This window comes from Lissotriton helveticus, chromosome 4_1 (genome assembly GCF_964261635.1).
Source record: "Lissotriton helveticus chromosome 4_1, aLisHel1.1, whole genome shotgun sequence".
Lineage (NCBI taxonomy): Eukaryota > Metazoa > Chordata > Amphibia > Caudata > Salamandridae > Lissotriton > Lissotriton helveticus.
Window position 1 is genome coordinate 1,717,898,869 of NC_136063.1, and position 18,915 is coordinate 1,717,917,783.

The window sequence follows — 18,915 nt, forward strand, 5'->3', positions numbered from 1 at the left end:
GATGGCCCTGCTGTCCCCTTGACCCAGCAAAGACAGTCTGCACCAAAGACTGGACTGCACCTGCTGCTACTTGGACTAGCAAAGGGAGGGCTATGCTTGCGGTGCCCTGCTCAAGGAAAAGTAATTCCCGATCTTCAGCAAGAAGTGAACTCTAAGAGTCAGTTGACTGACTTCCTGTTACTGCTTCAGGACCACAAAAGCTGAAAAAGCCAGCCTGATGATATGTTAGCCAAGAACACTTGACCACTGCTGACCGCTAGCATTCAGCATGGGAGACAGATGCTGACCCTCAAACGTTACATCTGAGTCTGCTGGATCCAGAACAGTCATCGAAGTGCAGCTTTGTCGACCAACAAGGAAGTTATTACCAGTTAAATGGAACCACTGGGTTTGCAGTTAAAAAAGACCAGTAGACCAGTAGAAAGTGATTTTTGGCTGGACTTCAACCAGAATTTAAGGGACATTGACCTCTGTGCCAAAGTCTCCCCTCTGTGTTCGTGGGCGTAGGAGTAGCCCGAGCAAGACTCTGGCACTGAATCAGCATCCTTCAACATCTTCAGAATCCTGTATCACTTGCATCAGGACAACTCTATTAAAGTCTACAGTGGTTCACCAATAGAGCCTAGACCTGAACTGGTGCCTGATTTGGCTGTTACGTAACTGTCCAACTGGACCTCTTTGGTCCCTGTGACTGGCTCCCTGTCAGAGTTGGTCGCCGAAAGTGGGCTGGAGTAGTAGTTTACAATGTTAAAAAAGTTTTACAAAGTGTGCAAAGTTTATCGTGAGAGTGGTCCAGTGCAATGATTTATTGTAATGAATAAAAAAGCAATGATGTAATGTTCCTTTGAAAATTCATATCTCTAGAAACCATTGGTGCTTTTTTGTTTCTGAGATGTCTATTGAAAGATAAAAATACAACCTATTTTTATCAATTGGTTCTGGATACTTATCAATTTTTGTTTCTTTCTTATTCAACTGTTGTGGTACTTCTTAACGCTTTACACTTGTTCTTTTGATAAAGCATGACTGCTAAGGGCCACAGCGACCCAGGGTTGATGCTAAGGTTTTGCGAAGGAATCTGACTGGATGCAGTACAGACAGTGAGTTTGTTACACAGTGAGATCTCACAACCTCAGCATTTATAACCCGCATTTCTCACGGAGAAGGGCTTAGTCACCTCACCAAACTCTGAAGCAGTGCAGCTACTCATGTCAAGAATAAATACCTTTACAACTCTGATGGCAAATCAAGTTTACAAAGCCTTTGAACATCACTGTGTATTGATTGAAATAAGTATTTCTGGGAGTTAGTCAGAGGAGATACTTCTGCTGACATTGAGAGGTCCCTGCACACTGATGCTTCGCCAAGCAGCTGCCTAACATCTCAGTGAGGGGTGTCCCGTTCATGACCAAGATGGGGTCCTACATTCTGTCCCTCCAGGTAATGAGGTTGGATCATCCCATGGAGGGCTCTTGGCTGCACACTAACACACAACCTAGACACACATAGCGTAGGATTGCATAATAGGAGTACGCATGATTATTACCTTGTTTTATATGCCTGCATATATACACTCTTTTAGCACCATGGTGGTACTATAACTGCTATTTACTATTTTGGTGTTGGTAATCACTTTCATATGCTTCTGTCTACTGAATATCGCAGCACATGTATTCTATACAAGAATAACATTGGTTCATTCAATTTATTGAAGGACATCCCATTGTGTATTCTCTGTGTATTTCTCTGAGAACAAGAGTGAACGAGTGACTGAGCAAAAGGGTATCTAGATCAGTTACCGCAATCCCTGAGTGGTCAGGTTTGTCATGTTCAGTGGTTGCCAGAAACCATTTGCTTCCTGTTCAGGTTAGGGGAGCTTGTGGTGGTACTGTGAGGTAGCTGGTCTCTAGGTTAACACATACTGCCGGGTTGCATGGAATTTGTCTACACCTCACCCAAAGTATATGTTGTCCACAAACACGCAGATTCTACACATTAGTGGGAACTACATGACAATGTGGTATTTTGGAATTAATTAAACATAATTGTATAAGGTGATTCACATACAGTGACCCACTCTTGACATTTTTTAGCAGCAGCAATTTGTCCTACATCTCTTAACAGAATACTTTTAGTACAGAATTCATGCATTTTGGACAGACCGTTAAAAAATGTTTTACACAATGAAGTGAAGGATATTGCTTTGCTGACTGAAAGTCACAACTGGTGTGGCGAATGTCTTCATCCCACTTTGCTCTAGGTAGGTTATGGATAGGAGTCCAGTGCTGAGTGCTCCACCATTTTTGGTGAATACAATGATGTCCTTTCCAAGCCGAAGGGAGCCAGATTTGAACCCACTTTCCAGGCCGTAGCCAATGTTTCCACTCTGTTTTGACAGTGGATCCGTGGATTTGAAGCTGAAAGTAAATAAGAAAAATAGATCAATTATGAGAAAAGTACGATTGAAAAAGATATTATGGCGAGATTGGAGACTCATGACTTATAAAATAAATTTTAGTTTCCTCCTGCTCAAACATGGCTGGCCCCAAATCAAATGCATATTTATTACCATTCTATTTGATAGACGTTTCTGTAGTTAATTTGACCTGAACCTGTAGCTCAATGGCCTCAAGCAGATGATGATGCTTTCTCATCACCCAAATCGTATTCAGAGTTGGAATGTATCTTGGAGAAATACGAGAATATATCTGATTTACATTTATTTTAATAACTCAAAAAGTATTTGATATTGTAATCACGTTTATTAAATTTTGTATATTGTATTCATTTGGTTTGGCTGAAGGACTGATCAATCAGCCCATATGGCACATGAAACTAAAATAGAAGGGTGAATTTTTAAAAAGTGTAAGGTTCTTCTTTCACTGTCAAGCTGATGGAGTGGCTGTAAACCACCTCTTAGCAGTACTTGAAACTGAAGAAGTTTCGAGTAGTCCGCATAGTCGAGCTGTCTGACAGCATCTTTCCTAAAGGTTTAAAAACCTGGCTCTACCAACCCTAATCAGAGTCTTTCCTTGGGGCCTCTGTTTATGTTTTCTTTTTTTCTTAGGTGCACTCTGTTCTCTCTTCGGGGCACTGGATCCTGGTGTGGGGCACACAGTTGGGTGTAACCAGGCGCTCTATAAATAGAATTATTAATATTATTATTATAATTATAGAGGTGGAGCAGGATGCTTCCTACTCGCCAGCTTTGATACCTGCACAAAAGTGCATTGTCATCAGCCTACCACTAGTATCATCATAGATATTGCTAACAATATATTGTAGTTATGCACTGCAATTGTAAGGGTCATATTTCGATTTTGGCGGATTGTATGCACATACACCATATTTTAAGCAAACAGAGCCTGTATTGTCCGCCATCCAAACTCCAGCATGCATCATATACTCAAAACCACACATCTACAGCATCTTAATAAGTTTTCATATCAATTATTTTCCTTCAGAAGTTGTTATTTAAAGAAACAACAAAATGCTGAAAAGCTTACATTCATGCATGACAAAAGACATTGTTTGCATTTGCAGGTCCTGCAGGACTTGCACTTCTGCCGCTCTGAAATCTGCAGATATCGAGGATTTGATAGCCAATAACGACATGTGGCTGGCCCAGAAGCAGCAGCAGAAGCAAACTCTTGACATCACCAAGATCCTGTCCAGCATTTTCACCAACATTCTACATCATTCTACAGTGCCCAGAGCCCACCCTAGTGCAGTGCCTAATTTGTAAATGAATGAGTGCCAGTGCCCAAAGCACTGCTTAGAAGCCAGTGGCCGGTACAATTAAATGTCAGTGCATCAAATACCAAAGCTGTGTATCCCTGAATTCACCTCTGAACTCTTTAATACAGTACCAGACACTCCCTCTCCCTCTCCGTCACTTCACTCCAACAGGTTTCTACTTTCTCCATTGGTGACAGTTTTTCCTACTTTCTATTCCTACATCTTTCTGCTTTGTGTGTTTTTCCCTCTCTTGCTATCGGTAAATGTCTGATGAGGAAAAATAAGTGCAGGTCCCCAAAAATAGGTGCCGGTGAACCCCACTGGAAACCACACTCTCAAATTAAGCACTACCGAAGTGTAACACATTGTGGAGCAACTCATTGTGGTATGTCTGTAACAATAGGCAGGGTAGTCATTTAGAGTACAGCATGTTTGTGAATGGGACACATTTTGTGTACAGTGCAGCAGATGTAGAAAGTTGGAAAACTGTGGAGAGTTTTAAAGATTGCTCAATTGTTACATTTGCCTCCAGGAGGCCTACGTTTTTCGTGCAAATGTGTCTACCAATGTAAGTAGATAGGGATTTGCATCAAAATCTCATGGGTACTTGATTTAGAAAGTAAATAAGTATATATTACTTAGTATGCTCTGAGCTGGGTAACGCAAACTTGGAACAAAGTGTTAGTAAATCTGGGTCCCAATATCAAGGAACAAACAATCTATACTGGAGAGGGTCTTAAGTGGAAGTTCAGTATGCTGCATGGATTCTAAGAGGGACTTGCAGCCTAAGACATTAAAGCAGAATCTAGTTTCCTCAAGGGGATTTGGGAAACAGGAACTGTGGTGTAAAACTGAGCTCAAACTCAGGAATGTCACTTGTCCTGCACACATGATCAAGTAAGGTTGGAAGATGACATGCTACCTCAGGTGGCCCATCAGGAACAAAAGAAGATTCTCACTCTTCCAAATTCTTGTCTGATCAAAGCTATGGAAACCTGTAATTGGAGTTAACATAGAAGAAGGTGACAATGATGGCACTGTCTCTCAAAGGAAGTCCTGTTACCTGGGTATACAAGAATTAAAATAGTTACAGAAAGGAAGCAGGATGAAAAACATGACTATTATCTATGTCAGGTAGGAATTTAAGCCCCCAGAAAAATAATTAAACAATGGAGTGAGTGCACAACCCTTTTCCAGAGGGGAGATATTCTCACCGGTCAGGCTCTAAATTACCAGCACCCCTTACTCTGATACACGGCTTATGATAAGGTGGGCCCTGTTGTTCATATTGACACTGAGACCTGTTGGACTTGGCCTTTTCTCCAGGGTCAGATCCAAACCTTTTGCCTTCACCCTACTGTTTTCAGGACCTGTTTTTGTTAGCCTTTAGGAATCTGGTCTGCAGCACTCATTGTGCCACACACTTAAGTAGCCCTGCATATCGGGCCTGCCATTGCAACCTGTATGTGCAATTTGAAAAAGCCATTTCGTCATCGCAAAATAAATCTTTTGCCAGGCCCAAACCTTCCTTTTTAAGACACATAAGTCACCCCTAGTGTAGGTCCTAGACAGCCCAAATAACAGGGTGCAGTGTAATTTAAAAAGCAGGATATTTACTTTTAAGTTTTACATGTCCTGGTAGTGAACTCTTCGATTTGTTTTTCATTACTGGAAGGCATGCCGCTCCCATAAGATAACATTGGAGTTGCCTTATTACACTCAATGACCTGTAACTTCCAATTGGCAGCAGGTAGAATGTCAAGTTTAGTGTCTAAAGAATTGTATTTAAACATCCTCTTAAATGGTACAGTTGGATTTTTTGTCAGAATTCTGAAAATGCGCCTTTTAGAAAGTTGCCATTTTCTTGTCCTAACCAATTGGTGCCTGCAGCTTTATCCTGAGTCACATGACCATGTGTATCTGTCAGTTGGTCCTTGTGCATTCCTCCCAGACAGCCAAACACTTTAGAGAATGTAGGTGTGCCTGGATGAGCTATAACTGGCAGGATGGGGCAGAGCTGGGCACAGGTACACTTGCACCTTAATAGGCTGTGTCCTGCCTTCACACAAAGGGCTATATACCCCTGTAATTAGTCTGAAGACAGGGCCGGAGAGGTAGGAAGCCTGTGTACTTCAAAGGAGATCATCTAGAAGCTCCTCCTACTTTAAAGTGGGCACCAGGTATAACTATTTGACCCTTAGACCAAACTCTTCAATGCACTTCTGGATCTGTTGTCTCTGCCAGGTACACAAACTGCCACTCTACTGGACTGCTGTCCCACTGTGCTGATCTACTGCTCTGCTGCCCTCTTGCCTGAGTGAAGACTGAACCTGTATTTCTAATCCCAGGACCCCTGAGTGACTTCTAGGGCTAGTTGGCTAGCCTCCTGATCAGAAGCCTGAGGGACAGAACAGGCTTCCAACCACCTTGAACCCAACAGCTGGACTCTGTCATCTGTGAGTCCTGCTCTCCCATGTTGTGCCACCCCAGTCCTGGATCCTTGAAAGTGACCCTGAAGGCGCATTGCCAGCCGATCTGTGTATTCAGCAGACCCAACGCATCTCCTCCGCTGGGCGGCACAACTCCTGCAGAACTAGCACATCGCCTCTGCTGCTCGAAGCATTGCCCTCTGAAATGATGCATTGTCTCTGTTGTGCAGACTTCCCCTATGAAATAACTTTGTATCGCCATGGCATCCCATCAGAACCACAGCTGTGCAACATATCCCCATGCAAAGACATTGCCTCTCCCAACTTAGCCCATTGGAACTGCCTCTGCACGATGCATCTCCACACAAGGACATCGCATTACACTTCCTAGGTCAAAGGAACCACCACTGCATGATGCACCCTCCTCGCCCAGCCCTCGCTTTGCCTCTGCTGCACAACGCTTCCTCCACATGGTACTCTGCATCTCTACGCAACCCGGATTAAGGTACTGTGTACACCGGGCCTAAGTGGATCCCTGTAGATAGCCCGTGTTCCATCACGGTCGCCTTGAACTTGTGACTTTCTTCCGGTCTGTCACAAACAGATAACCAGAGCCGGTAGGTTATGCTTTTTGATGGTATTTTCTCTGCAATCTGTAAAATGGAATATCTCCGGTTCTACAGATTAGATTTCTGTTATTGTGGTCTAGATTTATTTATTAAAATATACTCCAATGTTCTAGTTTGGTGTAGCAGTCTTCTTGTGTTGTGTTGTAATTTTACTACTGTTTGAGGTGTTGCACAAATACTTTACACATTGCCTCTAAGTTAAGCTTGACTGCTCTGTGCCAAGCTACCAAAGGGTTCAGCACAGGATAATTTGGGGTGTGCTTGTGACTTCACTCTAGCAAGGGTTGTGCTTGCTGCTTGAGTAGGGTTTCACCCGCTTCCACCAATAACCCAGTCTCTTACAAGACCTTTACATGAAAACCACCTTTTCCATGTTTTAGTTCTGGACAATGGTTTACTGCCATGCCCTTTACTTCCAAATAGGAAGAACACCTCAATGGAACTGGTGTTCATTATACATTTAAAGATGTGTTGATAAGTCTGGAGAGTTAATTGCCTTCCAACTTATTAGCCTAAAGCCTAGCGCCTTTCATTCAATCAGCTTATCAGTTCTAGAAATTGTGTATGCATCTTTCATGTTGGTATGGCTGATAACCTAAACAATCTATGGGAAATACAAGTAAATCATTCCACACCGTAGAAGCCTAACAAAGTTTTAGGTTTCCCCTATTATACCCATAAAATTCAGCAACATTTTTCTTGTGACTGTTCCACACCTTTTCTGAAACATTTTATTACTTGGAGTTTTCATACTGTTTTTTCAAAAACTCCTTTAAGATATATGAAAACAAGCTACTTACCTGTAACTTCAGTTATCCAGTATTGGTATCTTTCATAGATTCACATGCTTGAAACCTCCCTGCAGTCAATGTGGGAGTCTCACGTAAAATTGTATAACAGCAGTAATTAATCTTACCATAGGCAACAATGCATTGCACAGTCCCTGCAGTAGCTCATCCATATCCTATTGTTAAAAGAACCAAAGTTAAAACACAGCCAATCAGACATCAACACCCTCTAGAACACTCCACAGAGAGGCAAGTTCTTGTATCCAACTTTCCCTCCTCTTTGTCCTTTGTTAGTGTCTTGTTCTCTGCTGCTCAGCCAGTCTCTGTGATGTCATGTATTGTTCCATCTGAGTATGTTTAAGTGTACTTGTCAGTTATCTTGGAGGCTGAGCAGCAGGGTGGCTACTCCCAGTGGGGCCTTTACCTTAGCCTTAACTGTATTCTACTATCTTTCTTATATGCCATGTCTATTCATCCTATGACTTCATATCAACAATAAATATTCATCTGGAACAAAGCAACCAAGGAGTCATCTTTATTTTATTGGATGTTACACAAGTACCTCAGAGTTGCTCGCACAAGTGACAAGAGTATTTATAATAATAATAAGGGAAGCATCTCCGGGGAGAAGGGTCGTTCACATGTGAATCTGTGAAAGATACCAATACTGGATAACTGAATTTACAGGTAAGTAACTTATTTTATTATCCAGTAGTGGCTCTTTCATAGATTCACATGCTTGAATCAGAATAGCAAGCAGTTACCAAAGAATAATATATTCAAATTTAAACTTTGAGGATGGCGGGTACCATATAAATAACAATTAGATACATATACATATAAATACCAAATGTATAAAGAAGCATGTAAAAAACATAACAATAACATGTGACCATAATACCACTGAATTAATTAAACACCTCAAAACCAGAGCCTTACCCTATTGAAAAAGGTTGCATAAGACTGCTTGTCCGACAGCCACTTCTGCATCTGTAGGCAAACCCAAGCAGTAATCCTGCGTAAATGTATACACAATTCTACATGTTGCTGCACGTAAAATGTTGTTCAATGGGACTCCTACAAAGAGTGCCGCTGAGCATGATACTGCCTCGTAGAGTGTGCCTTAGGCTTAAAAGTAAGTGGCCTGCCTGCTGCAGAATAGAAGAAAAGAATAGTGCCTGCAATCCACCTGGCAATAGTTGTTTTGGTCACTGAAGCCTGTTTGTTGTGGCAATGCATGTAGTATTGTCTGCTCATATGAGAACTGAAGTGTCTTGTATTTTTGGGAGAAATGCCTGTAAGGCTAGGAAAATGGCCCACAACTACAGGAAGTTGATGTGTATTTTTGCAAGCGCTTTGGTTCACTTGCCTCTTATCCAAAGATCTTGAAGGTGTGCCCCCCTGCTGTCTAGAGAAGCATATGTGATAAGGATGAAATCCAGTTACAGGGAGGGGAACGTTAGCCCTGTCGAGAGATTGTTGGAGGATTGCCACCAGAGTAGTGCTTTTTTCATAGCCGGCGTTATCTGAACTAAGTTGTCAAACGACCCTGTTACCTGGAGCCATTGACTGTCCAATTGCTCCTGTAAGAGTCTCATCTTGAGATGTGCGTAAGGTAGTATTAAAATTACTGATGACATCGTGCTGAGCAGAGATTTTATTAGGCGTACAGAAGCAAACTTTCTTCCGGCTAGTTTTTGCTATTGAAATTAGGTTTGTCTGTCTTTCTGTAGACAGGAATGCCCTGTCTTGAGCGGTATCCAGTAGTGCTCCGAGAAAGACTCTTTTTTGGGACAGTTGCAGAATCAGGCTTTTGATAATTGAGCATTGCCCCCAGGCAGCGAAACATCCGTAAGCAGATTGAAGTTGCTTCTGAGGCCTACTGATAAGACGGTGCATTACTAGCCAGTTGTTGAAGTAAGGAAATAATTGAAAACCTTGAAGTCTGAGACGAGCAGCAACTTGAGCTAGGCACTTGGTTTAAACTGTTGGGGCTGAGCGAAAACCAAACAGGAGGACTTTGAATTGAAAATGAGCATCTGCCACAGTGAAACAAAGACATTTTCGATGTTTGGGATGTACTGGGATATGGAAATATGCATCTTGTAAGTCTAAAGTTGTCATAAAATCCACTTGATTGAGAAGCTGAAGTATCTCCTGGAGGGTGACCATGCGGAAAGACTTTTTATGCAGATACTTGTTTAGATTTCTGAGTTCTACAATGCATCTCCATTCCCCTGACTTTTTCTTTATTAAAAAGAAGCAGGAATGAAAATCTATTCCCATGTCAGATCGAGGAACTTTTTCTATGGCTCCTTTCTGAAGCATAACGTACGCTTCCTTTCTTTATAATTGGAGATGAGCTAGAAGCTGTCTTAGGGGTGGATGAGGAGGTGGTACTGTTACAAATTCTAAAGTATGGACGTACTTTATGATGTCCAGGACCCATTTGTACAATGTAGATTGGCTCCACTGATCGTAATGTGGAGAAATACTCGGAGTGAGGTTGGTCCTGGGTGGAGTCATAGCAGGTCCTGGGATGTTGTCACTATTTTCTAGCATTGTTTCTAGATTGGGTAGCTTCATCCTGGGCTGTTGTCTGGAATATGCAGCAGACGGTAAGGCTCGATATGACCGCTGCTGTTGATACCCATAACGGTAAGATTGGTATGATTGAGGAGGATATTTTTAATAATTTCCACAAAAGGAATATGATCCTCTGCTACGAGCTCTGTGAAAAGGTGTTTTTCTATATTGGAGCATTATTAATGCCTTAGTGGTATCAGTATCCATTTTGATAGCTTGCAAGGCCTCATCAATGTGCTTCCCAAAGAGCACATCGCCATCAAAAGGCATGTCTAAAAGTTTACTCTGTACCTCAGGACGGAAAGTGGTAGATTTAAGCTATCCCTGGCATCGAAGAACTGCTGCTCCAGCTGACTGCTTAAAAGCAAGAGAATCCATGTCAACAGATATGTCAATAATCTCGGAGGCTGATTTTTCATCTTCGAGAAGAATTTTTTGCACAGCACTGATCCCATTGCTGTAGTGAAATGGGAATGATAATCATGCAATATAGCTGTCAAATCTTGTACCAAAGCAACATGCAGCTGTATCATTGGTTCCTGGAATGGCATCATAATCTGTGATCTGTCCATAGATTGATTATACTGTGGCCCATAATATTCCTCTTAATGCTTCTCCTCCTGAAATTTGACATGAAGTTGTAAGGGCTGTGAGCCTGACTGAACATTCCATCATCCTCAGACTGCTCTAAAAACGGATTGGAAGGTAAAGGGGAGATATATGAAGGATCCTGGTAAAAACCCCTTGAAGACGAGAATCTTGACGACAACATTGGCGTAATATGTAAGGTAGAGGGTCTCTTTGTTTGAGGTGGCAACCAAATCTTCGTCTAAGGTGAACAGATACTGTAGACGTAGAAAAAACAGTTTTTGAGGCAGATGTTTCTCAGAAGGGAATGGTTGCTTCCCATGTTTTGAGGCAGTAAGCGCAGGCTTATGGTGGGTCTTTTTTTATGCTTTCTTATGTCGCTAAGGAGATTCAAAAGATCTATCCCTCTTTTTAGAAAGTTGAACTGATGCATGAACACTGCCACTGCCTTCTTCATCAGAGAGCACAGCAGATTTAGATTTTAGCCTCTCCAAACAAATAAGCAGCCTGCCTTCCCTATCTTTCAAAGACTTTTAAGAAATGTTTCTGTAGATTCTGCAGCCTTTTACCTTATGAAGAGGGTACAAGCAGCAAATGCAATCCTTGTGGGGATCCTCTGCATGCAGTCTTTTCTGACCACATGACCCACAAGGTCTGAAGAGTCCTTTCTTTGAAGATTCTGACATCTTGAAATCACAAAATCCAAGATGAAGAGAAATAACTGAGAAGAGCTCAGAGAGACTCCCTGTCACAACGAAGTGCAATAGAAAATCTGAGGGACTTGCCTCTCTGTGGAGTGTTCTAGAGAGTGCTGATGTCTGGTTGGCTGTGTTTTCACTTTGATTCTTATTACAAACGGATATGGATGGGCTAATGCAGTGACAGTGCAATGCAGTTTTGCCTATGATAAGGTTAATGACTGCTATTATAAAATGTATCATGAGATTCCCACATCGATGGTGGGGATGATTCAAGCATGTGTATTTATGAAAGACCCAATACTGGATAAACTCCGATCCGGAGGAGAGGCTAGCGGGGTGTGCGATCCATCGTAGATTTCTGTTAAAGGGCTCCCATGAGACCACAAGCTGACGAGCTTTTGGAGACGCACCTGCACGCCGGCGAGGCATCGAGGCCTGTGACGGTTACTTGGCGGCCTTCTCATCCACCCCAAATTCTTTCGTTACTGATGAGGGAAACTATCCCGAAATCCGGGCCATGTCTCGGGTCTAGAGATCTTGGGAACAACAAGTACTTACTTGCACCAACTTTGGTGTACCACTTACGAACTTTGTTTCAACTCTTCAAACTACACACACTTCACATACCAGAGTGCTAAGGGGCGATCCGGAGGAGAGGCTAGCGGTGTGCGATCCATCGTAGATTTCTGTTAAAGGGCTCCCATGAGACCACAAGCTGACGAGCTTTTGGAGACGCACCTGCATGCCGGCGAGGCATCGAGGCCTGTGACGGTTACTTGGCGGCCTTCTCATCCACCCCAAATTCTTTCTCTACTGATGAGGGACACTATCCCGAAACCCGGGCCATGTCTCGGGTCTAGAGATCTTGGGAACAACAAGTACTTACTTGCACCAACTTTGGTGTACCACGTACAAACTTTGTTTCAACTCTTCAAACTACACGCACTTCACATACCAGAGTGCTTAGGGGCGATCCGGAGGAGAGGCTAGCGGTGTGCGATCCATCGTAGATTACTGGATAAACTCTGTTCTGCATCTGCTGGGTGGGCCATTATTTTGGTTCTCTCTTGTGTCATTTGTCACAAGCTAGTAAAGTACTACAGTTAGAAGAATGTTTCAGTTGACTCTCTAGTGTCTTAGGTTGTACTAACAGGTTCTCAGCGTCTTTTAGATAGCTACAAAGACTAGAATATTACTGCTAGATTAGTACTGATCTACATGAAATGGTGACCTTGAAGGATACATCTACAGAATGGGTTTTTCCTGATGCGATTTGTTTTCTGATGACCTGTTGCAAATGAGACACAGCATAGCAGTGTTCTGGGGCTTACTGGTGGGTTCATGGTTGGTCCGAGGTTTAACACTGCAACATCTGCTGCCAAAGCCACTAAACGTGTACCTTTATCTGTGTTTATCTCTTTTATCTTACCGGTTTGGCACTTTCACCTGCTCTGTTTTCCAGAAGGTGAGAGTAAACTATCTCTGTAGCATGGAACCTACAAGTGCATATCTTGACTGAGACATTACAGTATTTCTCTCTCTGCCATTCCCTGTCACTCCCCAGAGTGTCATCACGCCAGCACAACCAACTCTGCCCAGTGGTGTAGGTATTACAAGGATGGCAGGGATTTTCAGCAGTTCTGTACACTGAGACCCTGACAATTTGGCGGGCACACCATAGCCTGACTGAAATTCCCCTTCAAGTTATTGTGCAAGTCATGAATAAAAGTTTGGCAGAATTTGAGGTGGCTCATCATGAATGAGTATTCTTGCTAAACTAATATAATTCATTTTCAACTTGTCCCCCTAGTTTAGTTTCCACTTTGCAGTCAGTTGACAACACAGCAGCGAGTAGTAATGTGCCACAGACTAATAAAAGGGGTGGTGCAACCCAGGAGCATCTTAAAAATAGCAATAGTGTGGTTTTAACTTCCCTGGAGAAATTTGGTGGTGACTCACAGAACGTTAAAAGTTTTATGGCTCATTGCCAATTGTTTTTTAAGCTAAATAACAGTTTTTGCTACTGATACTTCCATGGTCATGTTTGTTTTGTCCTCTGTTGGACTTGGCCCTTTTAGCAGGTTCACCCCAGAACTTTTTGCCTTAAGCTTGGACATAGTGGTAGAGATTTTTGGCCTCTGCGCACTTTAGCACTGTGGCCCAGTGTAAAGTGCGTGCACTCTGAGTGCATGTGATGAGATTGGCCTGCCCTCACATAGGAATGCATGGGGGATAAGTGTGTCCATGGTAATTCCTTGTATGAGAGGAGTGCAGGGGCGAATTTATTATGTATGAACTCGTGAGGATATATGCTGCGCAATGGTGTGTGCAGAATTAGGGTGACTGGTGGAGAAATGTAAATTTAAGAAGTTGGCATTTTTGTGTACTGTGTGTCTGCCTGCCTGATGTGAATTGCATTTCTGACTTGTGATTGACAGGAGCTTAGAGGTGTTGGTGGCTCCAGGAGCCATGGGGAGTCAGCCCAGTGGTGAATAGAGAGATCTTGAAGGAATATAAAATCGATATTATATAATGTTGACCTAATGTATCCAATATATTAACATGCCACCTTAGGAAAACCCCTTGTAAATAAACTCGAACCATGCATACATTAAGAATCGGGCCTAGACTGAACAATCGCCATTTTGGTCTCATTTCCTTGTATCTCTTTAGGAAAATACGTGACCTGCTACTGTGAAGAGAGCCTGAGAGGCCGGCCTGGGTTATAAACGGACCATTGATTCTAACTTAGGAAAGTCAAGGTCGCATCTGTCTTTCTTGTAGGATGAGCACATTCTTGCAGGTGCCATGCCTGTACTCCCGTGCCCCCAGAACGAAAGGGAGGCACCTTCACTGACCTACCCCGGAATAGTTTGAGCTGAGTTTCAAATCAATCAATTGTACCTTATATGGGTTTTCCTGTTGGCTTCACGAGAAGTGGTACTTTTCCATGTACGGGGTTTTCATGAGGTATGCTGAAAGTATATATGCACTGTTTTAAATGTAATCCAGCAGTCTCCTCTGCGCACCTTTGAGGGTGAAGACGAGAGAGAGGCTCCCCTATATAGGGTACTTTGCAAAATAAACGATTTACCCTTCTCCTTTGCCGACTGACTTATTCTTGGTAAATAAGGTATATGGGCTATTGGTAAGTATAGCTCTATGGTATATATTTTTAGTACTTCAATCTGCATGCAGATGGGAGAGAGGAATTGCACCTGGGACCTGAAAAGGACTTTGCCTTCCCTCCACAATGCCGGCTCTTCCTCCTGTGGTGCGTTTGATCCCTGAGCCCCCACCTTACAAAGGAGAGAGGAGTTGAGCAAATCAAAGTGCTTCAAAGCTCCCCTATACCAGTTCTGACTGGTATCCTCAAGCCCTGTGCTGTGATACATTGGGATTTTGTAGTATAAATATAGGGGCTGGGACCCCATGAACATTTTCAGTTCTGATCCAGAATCCTGCCGGGGAGGGCTGCTGCTGGGGCCCAGGGGGGATGCCTTGAGGGCTTGCCTCCCTGCACTGCCCCTTCATCCTTGCTGGGATATTTTTCTTCATCTCTTTATCACAAGGACCTTCAGGACTTTTAGTGCTTCTAGCGCCCTGTGAGCGCTTTATTTTTCTTGTGCCAAGAGAGAGGAGCTGGTGTTTGCAGCACTGCGCTGCGGGAGGAGAACGAGGGAATCCCCTGCATAGCGATTCCTCCGCAGTGCGCACGACGAGCAGGAGCCTACCCGCTTGATGTTTTTTTTGTGCCCATGGCCTCTTTATACTTAAAATGAGTGGGTGCACACCACACTCTTAGGCCACAAATCATATTTCTTCTAATGCGGGAGCCCACCCCGCGTTTCGCTGCCGCGGCCCGAGCCACTTTTTTTTAAATAAATATTTTTATTAACATTGCTCATATTACCAGACATTACGGAACATTGTTCAAATAGCATGTGATACTCAAGACACTTCACAGTTTAGCACAAGGCTGGCATAATGCACAAAAAGAACATTCAGTTGGGGACCCCAGAAACCGATCCACCTCCCCCCTCCCTGTACTTCCGCCAAAGTTCCCAGATCTCTTTCCATTTCTTAGTGCAACCTCTGCTCTTGCAAAAGGTCTCCTCCGCTCTTTGACACCAATCTAGGTCACGCAACCACTGATCCCATTGCGGAGGAGCCTGCGCCCCCCTCCCCAGGCACTGGCAATGTTTCTTTTTGTGACCCGGCCACCAGCACCAACCATATTTCAATATGTCTGGACCAGTCAGTAGCCCGCTTAGTCATTAAAAGTAACCACATGGGCTCCTGCGGGACCGGCGAGCCCACCATTGTGTCTGTGACTTTGGTCCAGAAGGGCACAATCTCTGGGCACTACCACAATATATGATAGAAGGAGCCATCCTCCCAACATCCTTGCATACAGATGGCCGACTGACACCCACCCCAATTATACAAGTGAGTGCAAGGGTAGTATACGTGAAGTAAAATTTTAAGCTGCACCAGTCGGAACCGGACCCGGATTGCTATTTCTCGTGGGCTTTGCAGGGCATCCTGCCAGTTGTCATTCTCGAGTGGACCAATATCGCAGGCCCACTTCTCCCGCAACGACACCAATGGGTCTGCCATGTTGTTTATAAGCTTGCGATAGATAGTAGAAGTGGGTTTCTCAGCAATGGGATCAAGGAGCAGCCTATCCTCCATGGGGGAATATTCCGGAATAGACGTGCCACTCCGGATCTGAGAGCGTAGGGCGTGCATAAGGCGCAGGTATTGATAGTGCTGTGAGTCCTGTAGGTCATACTCAAACGAGAGGGGGCGTCCCCTTTCCATTCATCCCCCAAGTATTCTATGCCTATGAGTTTCATGCCACGAAACCCATCCAATCTGGCCACGTGCACCAATTGCCCACCTAGCCATAGAGGAGATCTGCCTGTTAGGGAGCCCGTCCACCCCAGGAACCTGTTCGCCTCCCTCCAATACCGAACCGCAACTCCGGTATGTGGGGGCGGCCTGAGCGACTTTTGAACTTTTCTCCGGGCCGCTGCCAGCGTGACCCGGAAGAGAGGCATAGTTGCCTGGTTGTGGGTGGGGCTTAGTATACGCCACCGGAAGTAGCCGTGCCTCCCGTGAGCTGGGGGAGACCGGGGTCACTGCTGAAGCCACGCGGGAGCCCACCCCGCACTGGCAAACCAAAGAAGAATACAGGCGGGCTCCTGTGAGGAGGACGGAGCCCCGCGTGATGAGGTGCCACATTGCCGCAGCAGGGGGAATCGGAAGTCCGGAGCCTCGCGGGCTCCACAACAAAGTCCCGGGTTCCACGAGAGGGCCTGGGTGAAGCGAGGAAGAGCCAGGCCGGAGCCCACCCCGCAGTGGCAAACCAAAGAGGAAGTGGACGGCAGCAAAGAGGTTGCCTGCACCAGAGCAGGGCCTCCCTGTGTGGAGGAGGAGAGGTCCTGTGCACCGGCCCTGACCGGGACAAAGTCAGGAGGAGCAAAAAGGAGGTGTGCTGTAGCTGGTCGGCGGGGCTCCCATGGCGAGGAGGGAGACCCATGTGTTGCTGCATGAAGGGAGGAGACAGAGCCTGCCTTTGTCCCAGTGCCAGAGAAGCCCCGGGTCCCAGGAGGGGGCCCAGGTGAAGAGAGGAGAGGTGGCCGGACCCGCAGAGAAGTGGAGAGCAGAGTCCCCACAGGAGCCGGTGAGTTAGGGCTCCAGGAGGGTTGCAGCCACCGAGGCACAGTATCGGTGCCACTTTCCTGAGCGGACCCCGTCTGATAGGGGGCCGCTCCAACGTCAGGGCACATTTGTTTAAAATGCCCCAGTGGGGCCCCGTAGGCACAGAGGTGCCCAGGACCCTTCACCATGGTTATCTCAGCTGCCCCACTTGCAGAGGGCAGCTGCAACGATAGGGGGCATGGTTTTGGGAGAGCCCCGAAGAAGCCCAGAGGGTACAGTTGTGCCAGGGCCTAGTTTCTGATCCCCAGCTGCGCAGCACCAGCATGGGCAGCTGCAACATTTTGCGCACATTTTGTACAGGAGGGCACAGTAGTGCCCAGGCCCACGTTCTGCTTCACAGCTGCCCAGCAAGTAGTGGGCAGCTGCAACATTTAGGCCATTAATTCTTTGGGGGTAGTTTTGATTGCGTTAGGAGTGAGATGCACTCCTTTGCCCCAGCACAATTGCGCGCTTTTGGATACTGTTGCATTTGCAGCATGCCCTGACTTTTGGACACAGGGCATTTGAGCCCCTGAGAGATGGCCAGTTGGCCAGGGGGACTGTGAGGTAAATAACTCTGGATGCAATATTAATTTACTCACACAATTCGGAAAAACATGAAAAGCTGGTTCCTGAAATACTCATCAGACTCAGAAAACATTTGCTTTATGCTGAGGCAGAAAAGGGTTTATTTGAGGTTTTGAACATCACCTTCCTATGCTTTGTAATTTCAGAGCAAACTAGCAGTATGTTTTCAGAAAAGGTTAAAGTAGTCTTAAAATGACCTCCATCATGTCCTGTAAAAGAAATACAGAGAATAATTGGATTTGCCAATTTCTATAGGGTTGAAGTTCCCTAGTATTTGATGCATGTTGTGAAAGAGCTTCTCCAATTGCAATGGCATATGTTTCAACAACAAAATTAAGACTGTCATCTGGGAATCATTGTAAGATTCCTCCATTGAATACTAGATTGACTTATTGCCCAGAGGTGATTTTTCGTGGGAGGTACTGTCAGGATTCAGTGCAAACATTGACAGTATAGCATGCTCAGGTCTGGATATGGTGGAAGACAGATCAGTGGGAATGTATGAGATTGGGAATACTAGATTGCTATTTGCAATAATATACTCACTACCTGACATTTAGGTCAGGGTCGTTCAACAGTTGCAATCTCATGTTTAAGATCATTCAGGGCTCAGAGGTTTTCAATAGCAATGTGTTGTTAGCTTCATTAGCTCTCTCTGTTTATATACCAGTTGTCACTCTTATCTGTTACTCATGTTTGTTGTGTTTTCCTACTTCTATTCCCTTGGTCCTGCTCCTTCTTTGTTCCCTATCCTCACTACCTTATGTTGGTTTGTTTGCCTATCGTAGCTCTATATTACCTGTGTATTTGTGGTACCGTCTTACAGCTTACGTATAGATTCCTGGTTGGCTCAAGGTCTTGCTGCCAAAATCTTGAGCTTATATCTTTATCTTTGATTACCTCATCTCTCTGGCTGGTTTTATTTGCTCACCTGTCCATATCTGTTTGCCAGTTAGTGAGAGTTAAATATGTCAGCATTATCCTGGTTGCAAAGTGCCATCTGGGAGCAAGCTGTAGCCTGGTATTTCCCTCTCTCCATGTCCCTAAGATTTCTATCACAGGCAGCATGTCCATCTTTGCTTAATGGTATAGGTAGTCAGGGACAGCAGAGATTTTCACCAGAGCTACATTCTCAGAACCTAACACTCTTGTCCAAGCCCTC

The 18,915-nt window shown here is 44.5% G+C and overlaps 1 protein-coding gene across 1 annotated transcript in view; it reads right to left on the minus strand.

The window, feature by feature from the left end:
- MORC4 (MORC family CW-type zinc finger 4) overlaps window positions 1-18,915 on the minus strand; it is an 844,810-nt gene that overhangs the window by 724,478 nt on the left and 101,417 nt on the right. The window contains exon 3 of the mRNA XM_078686304.1: window positions 2,200-2,417. Within this exon, the coding sequence (XP_078542430.1) occupies window positions 2,200-2,417 (218 nt within the window). The remainder of the gene's footprint in view (window positions 1-2,199; window positions 2,418-18,915) is intronic.